The sequence below is a fragment of the Haliotis asinina genome, chromosome 9, assembly GCF_037392515.1.
Source record: "Haliotis asinina isolate JCU_RB_2024 chromosome 9, JCU_Hal_asi_v2, whole genome shotgun sequence".
In the NCBI taxonomy this organism is placed as follows: domain Eukaryota; kingdom Metazoa; phylum Mollusca; class Gastropoda; order Lepetellida; family Haliotidae; genus Haliotis; species Haliotis asinina.
This window is the reverse complement of record NC_090288.1, coordinates 15,146,956-15,163,112: the sequence shown is the minus strand read 5'-3', so window position 1 is coordinate 15,163,112 and position 16,157 is coordinate 15,146,956. Positions and strand designations below refer to the sequence as shown.

Below are 16,157 nucleotides of genomic sequence, written 5' to 3'. Positions count from 1 at the left end.
TCAAAACTTATTGACATCCCCTCGTATGCCTCGTGACATGCTGTAAATTTGGACAAATGTCTGTAGGCCTTGTGCCACATTGTCAACAAGGATCAGCATGTTTATCATGTCAGAAAGACGCCCATGCGTTTGATTCATATTGACGAAACATACCATTTCGAATACGCCCTTTTTGTCAAACTCCATCAAAGTAAAATATTGATGAAATGAAAAATAACTACTTCTCAAACAGCTTGGTTAGACGGCCATATGAAATCAGTGAAACTGTTCGTGACAAAAATACACAAAACACAATCTCCGGCCGGAACGTATAACCAGCTCGCTGACTTGGTTGCCACATGCCATCGGTTCCAAGTTGCGCAGATCAATGTTGATCACTGGATTTTTCTGGTCCAGACACAATTATTTACAGACCGCCGTCGTATAAGTGGAATATTGCTGAGTGCGGCGTAAATTCAACAAGGAATGTTATAGAATAACAATTTTGATGTAAAAATACACTCTTCAAAAAGGTAGGGGATAATGAACTTTCAGTTTGGATAGGAAGTGTAAACCTTGACAAACGTTTCAAAGACAGACATCTTATGAACGCACCACCATTTTCCTCTATTGCCACCCCTAAATACAACGCATGGTATGCACGTGCACAACCCAGTAGCCCCAGACACGTGCATAGGGTCCCATTCTTGATTTTGCCGTTTTTTCAAGAAAGTCGAGAAATCACTTAGAACATTAATTTTGACACTCATCTTGCTTCACACATTAGTTAGTGTTTGTTTCTAGTCGTTTGTTTTAAAATGAAAATCGTATACAGGCAAATTACATGCCATACACCAATCATCTTTCAAAAGTGACTACATTCCAAATAACTATGGTTGTAAGGAAGTGCAAATGGTGATGCACTCTCAAAACATTCAATATTATCGTATCTACATTGATTGACTCCGATAAATCTCCTAAAAGATCCCCTATTTTTTGAAGAGCATATGATGCACAATAGGGGAATCATAAACGCTAAAGCAACAGCTGCTGGCCACAAACATTTCGTATCTGTGTCAGGTCAACATGGGAAGTGCATTGAAATCATAAACCTATATACACTGCATGCGACCCCGAGGCTTTGTATTGGTTTATTGTTATGTGTTGGCATCCATACTGAAATTGAAACAGTAAGTTATCCAAGGAAGATTACGAAATTTCATTAGCATCACAATATCTACATGCTTCACTCTGAAGTCATCTGGAATGAAGGACTGTGCTCAACAAAATCTAAACAACCTCTATATTACTCATACACTGTCGTTATATTCAGCAAGTATTTTTGTGTAGGAACATTTGTATGCAACATGCAAAACCAAATGTAATGTGAAAAGTTTCATTACACAAGACTCGCTTGTATAAATGTAGCCACTTGCTTCGGTCAGCTGTTATAAACTAGGTTTTTGCAAAATATTCCAATCTGTTTAAGGGTACTGTTTACATGTGAGCTGATGTATTGAAAACAATTCTTAACATTGAAAGGATCATTGTCATAAGTTCGGCAAATGATGAAAATCAGTGAAACTTAGCAATTTCTTAACGAAATTGTACACCAAAATGTAGCTGTTCACATGCACGATATTTGCACATGCCTTTCAGCAATTTGATGCATGATCTTCGTTTAATTCATCTACATAAAGTTTCCAGTTGGTTTCCCCAAGTTAGTGGAGAAATTCATTTTCGATGTAACCATGTATCTATACATGACATTTAGTGAGTGTTTTGAGTGATGCTGAACTTTTGATGAGTAGTAGTAAACTAGCCGAAGCCATACAACGAAGCCATACAACGAAGCCATACAACGAAGCCATACAACGTGCATGAGCACTCATGCGAACATCACTGGCTGACACCCTGGATGACCGAACGACATGTCTGTCCTTTCCGAGTTCTGGGTGCTCAGATAGCCGAGTAGTTAAAATCGTCACTTGGAGGAGCCGGGTTCGATTCCCCACGTGGTTCGATGTGTGAAGCCTATTTCTGTTGTAGTAGAATATTGCTAAAAGCAGCGTAAAACCTTGCTTACTGTCAATTCTGACCATAGCTCTATTGAGAAAACGTTCAGTTTTTTTTTTTAGAATCATGTAATTCAGCATGTGGTTTTACGGTATTGTCACGGGCATTGTGTCGTATGTCGGTTTATCGAAAGAACAGTGACGTCGAATAATTCGTTAGGCGCGTTTTAGTCTGAAACATTTTGCGATTTACTCATCTCGATGTGTATCGTTGAAACCATTTAAATAAATTTATAACAATATTGTAATAACTGTTACTTACATTTCTGTAACAAAACATAAAATAGATATAATCCATCCTATATACCTTTATGATACCTCTTACCAATATCGACAAAGCTGCATGCCAAGGCAACAACGTAAGACAACCAACCGACCAATCAACTAACCAAACGACCAACTGACCAACCGACCAACCGACCGACCAGTCACGCAAAAGGAACGTCTTTTGCATTCTTTGTTGTGTGTTCTGTAAGAGAAATAGCCACATAATACCGAGCAATGCCAAACAAATGTACAAATATTTTCGTTTCTTTTGGTACAGGTTGTTTTTATGCATTTTAAAGTAATGTCAAATAAATTAACTTGATGTCTAATTAAGATACACGGTAAAATCTTTTCTTACATATCAAAGCTATTCTTTGCAGAGAAAAGATTCTGTTTAACAGATCCAGATTTTTAATACTATGAAGGAAATTGAGATGGGTGAAATATATATTTATACGTCATGAGTGACAACTTCATCTTGTAACCCGCACGAAGACGGTAAAAAATTGAATATAAAAATTTACTATTCTTGTTCTCTTATTACTTACTCATTGTGGATTTCTTTCACCCGCCTCATTTAACATGAAAGTACTGGTACAGACTTTCGTTATTCGACTCTGCTGTGTGTTTTTATCATTATGATGATGTTAATTTTCACTACTTGTTGTTTTTGCCTTCACTGGTAAATATTTTAACTATGTTTAGCCACAAAGGTCTGAAGAGTAGTCTCCCTTGTCCCCAAAACATCAGTGATACTCTTTTTGCCATGAAATGTGCAGCACAGAAACAAGACTAAGTAAACGTTTGTGTGGGGTATGTTCGTAGCGGTGTATAACTGACTGTATTCCATGTCATATAACGGTAATAGAAAAGTCTTAGGTTAGCTTGGGGCAGTAATGCTACTTATTATCACTGCATCATTCCGCCTGCTCAAATGTAATAGACATATGCAGTCTCGTTTGTAACCAACTCGTGTTATTCTGGCACAAAACGGATGGCGCCCCTCTCGAATGATTTGGTGTAGGAGCATCTGAATTATTTCAAACAGGAACTACATGTCACAAACCAAAAGAAGACCTTGTGGATAATCAGCACATATTGACACAAATGAAAACAAAACCTTTTAGGCTACATACATTTATTGTGATACAGCCTCCTTTTGGATTGTTCTTGAAGGGGAGGCACTCTTCAAAAGAGAAGAATAACAATCAGTGTAACAATAAATATGCAAAAGCTTTCACATAGCAAGGCTAACAATTATAAAGAGTCCACACAAGGTTCCATAAACACAGGAAAGGTGTTCAAAGTCACAAGTTTCCATAAGCACAAGGACAGAAACTGGTCCATAAACACAGAAACAGTTCACAGGCGTGTAGATGCACAAATGATATGTTGTCACCTTCCAGAACCACGGAAGCTACTACTTGATTTATAAAATCAGATGTAGGAGCAATTCCCCTTAAGCCTGAAATAAATAACAAAATACCTACTCGCTAGTCATGTGATAACCCAACAATATGCCATATCAATACATCTAAGATAATAAACTTCTTAAAATAATGTCCATGACACAACTCAAAACTTGTACGAGAAAAAACATTACAACAAAACAATTATTCTTATACCTTCACCACCAATTGACAAATTACTCATTTAACTTCCTTTAAAGAAACAAAAGCATACTCACAAAAAGGCCTTCTCCTAAGGATTCCCCTTGATAGTGAAATTCAACTGTGATTAACTTAAAGTACTCTGACCTTAAATAGCAGTTGGAGAGCTAAATGCATGTTTTCCACGGGGATGAAAAGATGTGTTTGGGAGATATGTTCCCACCTTAAGGATGATGACCGCCCCTACCAAAATACATCCCAAAATACATAAAAGGGCATGAAATGTGACACTACACCTCTATTCCTGTTTGATTCCTGTGGTACTCAGTGTGGCCGAAGTACTTATACATTGTATTGCTGTTTTTGTTTTTGCTTATTTTTTTCAAAGAATTAAACGTCCTTGATACTTCTGAAAGGAAGCGAAAAATATACTAGTAAAAGACTGAATCTGACGTAATTATTCCCACATGTGTCACCTTATATCTCCAATTATATCTCCGAAAAGAGTATAATAATTACAAACTGGATTTGCTGTACTGAATATGCAAACATTTAAAAAAAAAACAAATATGAAAACCCCTCAAAAGCACGCTACTTTGAATTCCAAAGCAGAAACTCCAAAATGACTTTAAAATATTTCTCACAGAACATTTTTGTAGCATTGCTGTGATACCCCAAGTGGAATTTTAACTAAATTTGCTGAAAAATACATGAATGACCAAATACAAGTCAGACTGAAATATTCCCAAAGATGTGAAATATATGCCCAGTGTTAAAGATTACAGTTGGTTAGTTATACAGGCTTAATGTTATTGCTTTGTTTTTCAAGATTACATTTGCTAAACCTGTTAGAAGCGCACGTATAATCGCCAGAACAAACCCGCAAAGTTGTCAGAAAAACACTCGGCTGGACCGGTGAGAGCCTTTATGTCAACAAACACACGCGTGAGTGTATTTGAAACTCTCGACGCAAATCGCATGATTAATATTAAACATGATTTTGTTAGCTACCTTCTTAGTAGGACGATACATATTTTTTTCAGGATTTTTTAAACAATAACATTATGCCATAAACGATTATTTTTATTAAAGCACCGCATCCATTACGCGCGGTCTGATAGATTTGTCTAATTTTTGTACACAGCATGCATCTAGTTGGGGGACGAGTACTCTTGGAGGTTACGGAAACGGGCGACCGATGACGAATGATGCAGTCTGTCAATCAACCTGACGCATGCGCCAATTTGAGCAAATGAGAAGGCCGAGTGCTCAGGTAATTTTTTCAAACGTCACTTCTTGTGTGATTCTGCAAACCGAATCCTGTATGTCACGGACAGAGACGAATAGTTGCGAATGGTGATTTTTCCAAGACTTAGTTCCAATGTCATACGATGTCTTCAAGTTATGCCATTCTCACTCGCGATATCTATGTCCAACTGCTAACATTTGATGTGTGTCTTTAACTATACCAATACGGTCGGAACAAAAGATTTGATCGGACCAAGGAGTGAGACATGCCTATCGTTCTGTCGCCATACATTTTCAGGGCGATATAGCGAGGACCCCAGTTCGACACCATACGGAAGAATGTTCGAGTTTCATTTTCCTGGTATGTATGTTTTAGGGGAGAACAGTGAAAAAAACCCACCTGATATGGTGACAGTGACTGCAAGTACAATGATGTTTGAAATATCGCCAATGGTTCTGTATAACCAGGGGCAGATACAGCTGTTTGAGAAAAAAATGGAGGGAATGCAAAGCATTGAAAAACAAATGCACATTACATTTTTACCCGAGTTTCAGTGGTCATTTTACAAACGTTTAGGACAAAGCGGAAGAGGGTGGGGAGTGTGCGTGTGCATGTGCGTGCGTGCGTGAGTGCGGTGTGTGGTGCGGTGTGGTGTGGTGTGGTGTGGTGTGGTGGCAGTAGTGGTGAGGGTGTAATGCCCGCGTCACCCCTCACCAACTACTCCAAACCTGCCTACGTACCCTTCAATGATATATGAGATGCAACAGTTTGGGTGGTTTTTTTTATTATTATTTATCATATTTGTAACAGGCATACATTATAGGATCCTACAAGCAGGCGGCTAAGGTGCGATTCATCTGATTAAGATAACATGTAAAACATGTACACAGAATTAAAGATTGATATACAATTGTCCTAACAACACGTGTAACTTTGACCAGAATTGAGAAGACATTTGTTCAGTACTATTTGATAAATGGAGATGTTTGGTAGCATCATAATGCTTAATAATTTCCCTTTCAATAAAATGTATATCCAGGTTTCCAGGCGCACATTTTAATATATTTTGTCTGACTAGAAGAATGATTGCATTTACACGATTATCATTTTCACCTTCAATTCCAAACAAAACCTAGGCCTCTTCCAACGTAGAGTTCACAGATAGTTGAACAGCATGCAGCCATTTTGTTACTTCCATCCATATTTTCTTTACATGCTCACATTTCCAAAAGAGGTGGTCATAGTTTCTATATCTTTTTGACCAAAGGAGCAAAGAGCGATTCTATGTATTTTATTTTACAAGAAAAGATTTTGTTGGTAAGTTGGATAATTCTATTTTGCAGTCACCTATGTTCGGCACTTTTAGTACAGTTATTGGGGATAATGTTGTAAATCATCCGTTCTTTGTCAGTGAAGTGTCTGTTTACAATACGATCCCATGTGGAATAACATGGTAACACGGTGAAGGAAGAATTCAAAAGAGTATTATATAAAAGTTCATTTCAACCAGAATCATTTAATGTTTGGAAATTAAAGGGAAAGCTGGGATTTTGCAGCGGTTCTGAAAATTCGTAAATGTTATGTTTGTATGCATATGGCCTTACCCCTGCTTTGATTCCTTCAAAGGTTAGAAAAATGCTTTTTGTTTGATACTTTTTGAAAATTCCTCATGTATAATATCATTACCAAACCTACACCTTCAGTCTTCCAGTTTTCTTACATTATCTGTTTGTCACCAATAGTTTTTGTTGGAGTTATCCAAGATACTTTGACTTTTAATTTGGTTTTCTGATAACACTTTTGATTCCGATATCTGTTTTCTGATAACACTTTTGAAGAAAGACTTCCCATACAGTAGAAACATCTTTGTAACATCTGTTTGGTTAAATTAGGAATACACATTTCTTTCATTTGCTTTGAGTTACCAGACCATATGGAATATGATGTAGGTATTTTGTTTCGAAGAATATAGTCCCGTTTATTACCTGAAGTAATAAATTTATTTGTCCATTTAAATTTTTGAGCATAAATTACGTTTTATACATCTTGTACCTTGATCCCATCATGTTCTGGGTTTAAAGGGGTTATGTTTATTTTTACATTATCCGACTTATTATACCATATGAATCTGAAACATGCGTTTTGTAATATCGGAAGCAGTGGTCTTGGTGGATTGGGAAGGGCTGAGAGTAGATTACTGAAAGTGAAAGTATAAGGGATTTTAAGATTGTAGTATTTCTCACCCGAAAGAGATAAGGGACGCGTTGACCAAATATTCATTTCTTTTCGAGTATTGCATTTTTTGTCCCTGTAATTTTCTTCAATCATGGTTTCAAGATCAAATTAAAGTTAATTGCCAGAGGACTAAAATCTGTTTGAGACCAATCAAAGTTGTATTCTTTACATAGTTTGTAACATGATCTCTTTTTTTAACCAATCCAAATAAGTTTTGGCTTCTCAACGTTCACCTTTAAACCAGAAAAGCGAGCAGATATTTGCAAGACGCTCCGAACTGCATAGAGGCATGTTTCGGATAAATCTAGCGTAGGAGTAGCTTGTTATCAGAAAAAACTGCGACAGAATATATTCTGTGTAACCGATTCTAAGTCCTTTAATTTTAGCAACAGTTGATACGGGGTGATTTCCATATTGTTGACTTCGTCTTGCAACTCTACATATAGTAATTCATGTAGCCTACTGCCTTATCACCCACGTATATACTGCATCCAATATTATTATCATTGCATGCCCAGCTAATATCACCGAGGAGTACATTTGTCGACGATTCCGCAGTTTCTTTAATGGTCTGATGAGAAAGTTTTTAGAAATTCTCTGTTCCATGTTATCATTAGTGACACCTTCATTTGTTAACTACTTATGAGTTTGACCTCGTACAAGAACGCCTCAGATCTTCTCGTATCACAAACAGGAACGTCTCAACGCCCCCTGGTTGCGGAATTTATGTGCACACGTAATGAGGACGCTGTCAAAAGCTCCCGACGTAAACTCAAAGGCGAGCCATTTTCATGTAGGGAGCAACTCCCAGAACGTAGTCTTAATGTCCCGGGAAGCAAGTTGTCAGAATCTCTGAGTGTTTATATCGGTTGACAAACTGTAAGGAGAAAACGTCCTCCAAAAATGTTGCCTGAACCACCCCTTACTAAACCTAACAACTACGCTATGATAACCACAGCGAAAACGAGGCTCGAGTAGAAATAACATACGACGCCATATGCAAGTGAGAGTGCAACCTGTATACCGATGTAAACTGGATTGTACACATCAAAGACTTGAAGGAAGGACCTACTGAGACTGTTTCTGGCAATGGATATACTGATCGTCCTCTCAGATGGCTAATGGTCATGTCAGTTTTTGTACATCTTCTACAGCAAGAACTGTGAATGAATGTCATGGTTGTGAACAGTATCTGGGCTATAGTATTCTCAGAAAATAAACCTGTGAGTACACCTACATTGTCAGACGTTAAAACCTATCCTTGCCTGTATCACAGAACCAGCTTGTAACAACGGTGCTTATTACCCACGTGGTACGTCGTAATGGGGTTTCATAACAAGCTGTTGTGACATATATGTGCCATAATACCTCTCAGTGAATTGAATGGCTAAAACGTGAACTTTGACATTACCGGTACAACTTTCATCACTCATTCCATTCATGATTTTCTTCCAGAATTTTTCACACCTTCTGAGAGCATGTAAAAGAAAAACACTTGTATGGAATTAGATATAATTTATTTAATTTAGTGTGGTTGCAAGCATTATTTTCAATCCTATAACAACTCACGTTTCTGTAATAAAAACGAAAATAAAATAATTAATAAGTAAACCAATACGTCTGGACAATAGTATTCTTAGCAAAATTAAACCTGTGAGTACGCTTACATTGTCACTATCATTCTCTGTATCACAGAACCAGCTAGTAATAACGGTGCATATAAATCTCGTGAAATGTAACTATAACACAGTAGAATGGGCGAGTAGCGGTTTGTCATCCCGAGAGAAACTGGGGAAGTTAAAAAGGTTAAAAAGGTGCAATTCAATAAGGCTAAATAGAAAAAGCTTCTCGAGCATCGACGGGCTTCTTATATTTGTGCGCGTAACAGTTTTTTAGTGCTATTAAAAAATAATAATTTTGATTTGGCCGCATTACGATCGTCAGTTTGACTGAGCGTCTGTAAGAACGAATGTGACTGAATCAGCAACTCATTAGCAGGTGCTAAACATTCCAAAATGTATATCTGACAGTAAAAAAATAAAAATGTGTTCCTTCCTTGTCACAGGTTTCGATCAAAACTTAAAAAAGGTCCTACTGATCTCGTCAATTTTGGGATAACATGTGCCCGAGAAACATGCATTTTGTATGCAGCCTAAGCGTATTAACTATAAATTATATTTCTTTTCACTGAGTGCGTTTGGACTACTTACTCACATTATTTGATTATAAAACCAACGACACCCAAAATACGAAAAGGGATGAAGTTGGAAATAAGTGATTATGAATTGTCTTTATCAAACAGGACTGGGGTGGGTAGACGTTCAAATGGCGTTGGTCTGTCGGGGTACGTCAGGAGCGGGCTTCACACACAGTACCCATGTGGAAAGTCGAACCCAGTACTTTGGCGGGACGAACTAACGTTTAATCACTCGACTACCCTACCGCCTCCATTAAGACGGCTCCAGATGTGTACAGATATAAGCAGGAATAAGGAAAAATAGCCATAGGAAAAAAAGTCTTGTCATTCCAGTTCATTTCCTTCCTGTAGTTCAGTTGATGTGTAGTACACGTTGTAGTTCAGCTGTAAACATCTGGGAGGAAGTGTCCTTAGTTAGTGAACTTGCTCAGAACCCCATTCATCTTTTGAGAACAAATGTTTCAACAAACATGTTTTGAACATTTAAACCCCCACATTACGCCGCTCGGTCCACTCCTGGGTGACAAGGTCTTATGTATTGTTCAGAGAACTACAGATCTGAAACATTTTATAGACATCAGTGCAGTGTAGACAGATCTTCATTCAGGCAACAAGTACATTCATATCTAAAAGATAAAATCAACATTCACATAAGCTCTTTCCTATATGAACATGGCGAATTCTTCTCTGGATCGACATTGCATAGATACTGGTATTAGGTGTGTGTCAAATGTAATTTGCATCGTGGAAAGCTTTTGTCCAGCCCTTTAAACTGATTCACAATTTATCATTTCGATGAGTGATCATGACGCCACCAGCTGTGACGCTTTACCACTATCTTCCGCTTGGACACTTCGTCTGGTAATGTCGTGGGCGACCGAGGTTGCCTCCCGCAGACTGGCCACGTTGTTTGGCGGCTCGGGTGGTGCATCCAGTACAGCAGGCAGGGGTACTTCACTTTCTATACACTGTATCGGCACAGCATGGGATGCCATCTGAAACTGGCAGACAGACAGATATTTTATATACGGCTGACCGCTGTACAACATTAAAAGTATATGTAGGTCTCATTAATTTAGGTAAACCTCCTGATCTCTGTCCATCTATGATGCTAATCGTTAGATGCTGAGAGACTCTGAAATATTGCGTTGTCGCCAATCATGGATTTTCGATGCTATGGTGGTTGTTGATGGCCAGTTACGTGATGGATTGTTCACATCGTGCTCAGAAAGGGTTGAGGTTAGGTCATGAAGATCTCGGGGACAAGCTTTGAAGAGACAGCACTGGATACATTCCCTTTCCTAACACTCTAGATCTGCTGGTACAAGAAGGTGGAAGACCTTCACCATCCTAGATCCCAACCATGACACTCCTCACCAACCATCTCAACAGGCAGCACATGCGCATCCATTTCATGAAGGAGATAGAAAACCGACAGAATCTGCCATTCCTTCATTTGTCCTTGCAGAACTCCCGCAACAACATCGGCATTTCCGTCTACAGAAACCCACCCACACTGACCAGTATATCAATTACCTCTCCAACCACCAACCCCAGATCAAACACGCCATTGTATCAACTCCAACCAGGAGAGCTAAAGCCATCTGCGACTACACTACTAGTATGTATATCCTGTATAACTGATAGTTAGTATCCACCTCACGAGTGAGTGAGTGAGTTTAGTTTTACGCCGCACCCAGCAATATTCCAGCTATATGGCGGCGGTCTGTAAACAATCGAGTCTGGACCAGACAATCCAGTGGTTAACAACATGAGCATCGATCTACGCAACTGGGAATCCATGACATGTGTCAACCAAGTCAGCGAGCCTGAGCACCCGATCCTGTTAGTCGCCTCTTACGACAAGCATAGTCGCCTTTTATGGCAAGCATGGGTTGCTGGAGGCCTATTCTACCCCGGGACCTTCACGGGTTCCACTCACGAAGGGGCAAGGAAGTTGTGTGAACAATAAAAAGAAGTTGTCTCCGTAACATTTTTGTCTTATTAAAGCTGTACCTGGAGTAAATCGATGGTTTATCCAGAAACAATATGAGTTCTACGTGGTTGTATGGAAAAAAAACATGCTTGACAGTAAGATGGAACTATATAGACACACAACGTTTGGTTGACAAAGTTTATATTTAGACTCTTCCGCCTCACATAAACTCATAATATTGGGGACATTGATATTAAATATATCATTGGTGTTCTATTCTTAACGAGTTATCCAGGGTAATAATATGCCTTCTTTGACTGTTGGCGTTATGAACATTCACCTCGTGAGTGGAGTTTGGCGCAGTATAAATGCACATATTATTATTAACGTCCAATTCCACATCTAAATTTTGCAATGGCGGAACTGTAACTCCGGGCCATAAATACTAATAGGTTTGTGCTGAGCTGCCTTAATTGTAGATGCATCACGATTACTCCATACAGATGCACCGTATCTGATCACAGACCATACCATAGTACAGTGGAAACTGGCTAAACCGTTACTCATCGGGACTGAAGAAATAATATAGTTTAGACAACGTGCCGGATTGTAGAGCTGATTATAAATGTTCAAGCCACAGGCATGACTGAGATTTTATGCTGGTGTTGACACCTTGCCAGATTGGACAGATGCCGGTTTTGACAGTTTCTACTGTATGGGAATAAGCGTTAACATACCTCGTACCTCATATTGTCTTAAACTTATATACAAATAAGAATGAAGATTTTTATGGATATCAACTTCTTTATGAGAGAACACAACGTTTCGGAGTTAATGCTTACTCCTTCATCAGGTGAAATATACGTTTCGGAGTTAATGCTTACTCCTTCATCAGGTGAATATCAGGGCAGCGTTTTACATGGCGCTAAGACTGTAAGTTGGCAGTAAGCGCGTTCAACCGCGATACCATCTGTGTCCACGCATTGCACCACGTCTTATTCACAACAGCCCAGCCCTATCTGCAGTGCAGCAAAGGTTATAAATAAGGCATGTCTTCATTCCCGTAGATTCATCTTTGGGCCTACTGTTCAATAAAATGGGTTTGTTTATTTCTATCAAAATCATATACATTCAGAGACTTTTAAGCCCCGTTCACGTGCACCTGTTTGCACTCATACGTATAACTACACACATGAGCAAACTTTACATACGAGTGTAATTGTGTCATGTGAACGGATTTACTTACATATGTAAATATACACTAGGAGCAAATTTAGACACGTGCCAATTCGCACTGTGAGTATACTGTGTCACGTCACCTTCTTTCAGGGTAAGAGTTACATATTCCAGGTTCTGTGTATATGATAAACATGAAGACATTCTATAGTATATTGCAACATCGACTTTCATTCGTACTGGTCATTATAAACCTATCTCCGATTTTCTCTACAGTACGGTAGGTTCCTTCCTGCTCTGGTAGACCCCATTCTTACACCCAGGTTTTGAACTACAGGTTTTGAAATATCGTATCAGGTTTTGAAATGCGACCATTTCAAAACCCGGGTTTTGAAGTACACATTTCAAAACCTGAAATCGGGTTAAAATTGGACCATTTCAAAACCTGGGTGTAGAAATGACCATTATTCATACCGATAGAGAGTTTGAAACAGAGGCACTTCAAAAACGATCAGACAAGGATAAAAGACGAAAACACAAGCAACATAGCTTTTATTCTGTAAACTGCACGATCGTTTTAGTTGAAATTAATAGTTAGAGAAATGTTCCTCCTGTTCTCTTCCGCGTTTACAGAGGTTTCCAGGTGCTTAGCTGTCGGTCCAGTATGTTCGGGAGACTTGTTGCCGGTAGCTGTTTGTTTGATATCCTTTTTCACCTTTTTCGCACGTACAATGTCTGACGCAGCTGCCTTCTGGGCATCTGCCGTCCTCTTGTATACTCTTACTACATCACTTCTATGACCTGCAAATAACATAGGTTAATTATAATTCCATAACTTTAAAACATGACTATATACTATATATCCACAATACGTATATATAATGAAAATGGGAAAATTTTAACAAAATGTATAGTCCTGTGGGAAAGTATTTTCCTTTCAAAATTGTTTGTTTATGGTTGATATTAAACAAGTAGATAAATAGTTGAAGTTTTATTCTTGTCAATGTATATTCAAAGAAACAGAAAATTACCTGTCTGTTCGCAAATGATCTGTTCATCTACGTTGGCCTCGTAGAGCCGGGTGGCAGCCGTTGCTCGGAGGGAATGGTTCGTTTTACGTCCGAGTATTCCAGCTTGACCGCAAATCCTACCAACAGTGTTTTGAAGTTTGTTGTGACCAACAGGGGTTTCCATAAACCAATCGTCTCCCTTAGGGACTTTCCGGGGTGTGAAATAGAACGCATCTTTATTCTTGAGGGACTGTGCCGCACTGGGGGAAAAAAAGAACAGAAAAACAGCATAAGTATACGCTCGCTGAAATTGATGTTTTTCGCAGCAGTGTCTTACTATATATAAACACAAATTTCAGCGATATCAAAACGAAATAGAAACTCCCAGAAAGAGAGCCACCCACCGTATATGCAATGTGTCATTTATCACTAATTTTTGCTGATAACATGGGTTAGGTTCAAATAGACAAAAATAACTCACCAGTAAGACATGTATTTCTGGACAATTCTGACATAGCAGTGGGATGGGGTTTCCAGGTTTTCATAGGCACGGACCTTCTTTGCAGTTAGTTTTCTATGGTTTAATCCGCCTTTGTTGGTTTTCGATACATCCTCTGTGTATTCCATATATCTCCGGCCGTGACAGTCTGTGTGCGGTCCGGTGATTTGTGGATTGTTACCCATCCTCAAACTCCGATGTTCTGTGCCTCCTCTAAGAGCAAAATGTAAGCCTAAGGATAAAAATAAAAAGTTATGAAATAAATTTACTTCATCTCAAACATGCATATCCTTAAATTTAAGGTTAAAACGGCACGTTCTATGAAGACTATGAAAAATCATGAAAAAACAAGCAAATGAATATGGCATGATAACAGTCATTGGTTACGAAATATCGCCTTCCTTTAGAGATGTATTTTTCTGACCAAGGGAAATTATTGTTTTAACTTACCCGTTAAATACAGCACAGTATCCAATAATTTTTGGGGGGTGTCATCTCCCAGCACGCCTTTCTCCCACAACTGTTGTTCTTCCGCCAACGTTATTACTTCTGTATGTTTTACTGTCGAAGGTCCCATCCCTTCTGCTGATCTCTCCCTCATAGAAGCATCCAATGCTCTACGGCTGTCTTCAAACTCATCATCATTGAAGATATCGAGCGACGACCCATGCAGTTTTAAAGAAGACGCTAACGAGGCGAACAAACCGTAAAGTGTTGTTGACGGATAGAAGGCGCCATCTTTCTTTCGTGCCTCGAACACGAAGTACTTGAGCGCCATGTTAAGTTTCTCAGCGTCCATATTTAGCAAATTCTCTCGCAAACAGACACTCCATAACCCAAGATTTTCAGAAACGGGCCGCTGACGTCTCTCTTCTTGCCACCTCTGAAAAACCTCCATTGCCCAGGTGTTTTTGTATTGTGTACTTTTTGGAATGCGGAGTTTCAGCTTTTCGTTTAGATCATAGGAAGTTAGTGGGTCCCCAAAACGCAATTTGAAATCATCCAGCATATCCAAGTTGCTACCCTCGTCAGGTGAAACCTTGTCAATCTGCTTCTCTATAAATGTATTTTGGGTTAGGAAGATGTCGTCGTCCTCTTTGTCACACATCCTGAGCGAACGCTTTCTACCAGCACGAATGTGTCTGATCTAACATGTGGTCTTAAAACGTGCTCACTCCACGTGCAAACTCTTAATATTATCGGGTAGCACGTGCATTGCGCGTGCAAGACAATGTAATAGATGCCAGTGGCATCTGAGTTGACACCGGCTGTTCCATCATTTGCGGGCTGTTCCATCAATGTTGTTCTGCTCAGTATATATACACAAAACATTTGCACAATTTGAAAATAATACACATTTGTGCTCTACATACATAAGGTGTAATAAGTCGTAGAAGTCTCCTCGGATTTTGTAGCAATTGGAAAACAGGGAAAACCAACTCCTCCATCTTATCACTATGTTGTGTTTTCAGACAACTTTTATCTGCAAACGATGACTATTTAATATATGTTTACGGTTCATAAGTCGGATAAATCACTCCCCCTCGGTCTTGGTCGAGATTGTAAAACCTGAGAGCAGCAGGGACGGAGCTTGTAAAACCTCGGGCGAACGAAGCCCGAGGTTTTACAAGCTCCGTCCCTGCTGCTCTCAGGTTTTACAATCTCGACCAAGACCTCGGAGTCGTGTTTTATCCTTTACTTCAAAGGCTGGTGAACATCTTGGTCACTAGTTTTTTCGTTGTGTGAAGATAAGATCCACAACCCATTTGTTCAGTCGAAAAGTCTAGTACCAGTGTTTGTCGTGTTTAGATATATGCATAATGTTCCACTAAACAGACTGACCTATTGCAAGAGAAGTACATATCTGATACTGTGTTTGTCTTCTTTAGTGGGAATGATAATATAGCATCTATATGGATTATGG

The 16,157-nt window shown here is 39.0% G+C and overlaps 1 protein-coding gene across 1 annotated transcript; it reads right to left on the bottom strand.

Moving 5' to 3' along the window:
• Positions 1 to 13,259: 13,259 nt before the first annotated feature.
• Positions 13,260 to 15,421, bottom strand: LOC137296228 (uncharacterized protein KIAA1958-like). Its single transcript, XM_067827966.1, has 4 exons — positions 14,684 to 15,421; positions 14,216 to 14,465; positions 13,756 to 13,994; positions 13,260 to 13,525 (listed from the first exon to the last, which is right to left on the bottom strand). Exons 1-4 carry the CDS (start codon positions 15,339 to 15,341, stop codon positions 13,302 to 13,304), a joined length of 1,371 nt encoding a protein of 456 aa, XP_067684067.1. The 5' UTR covers positions 15,342 to 15,421; the 3' UTR covers positions 13,260 to 13,301.
• Positions 15,422 to 16,157: the final 736 nt, after the last annotated feature.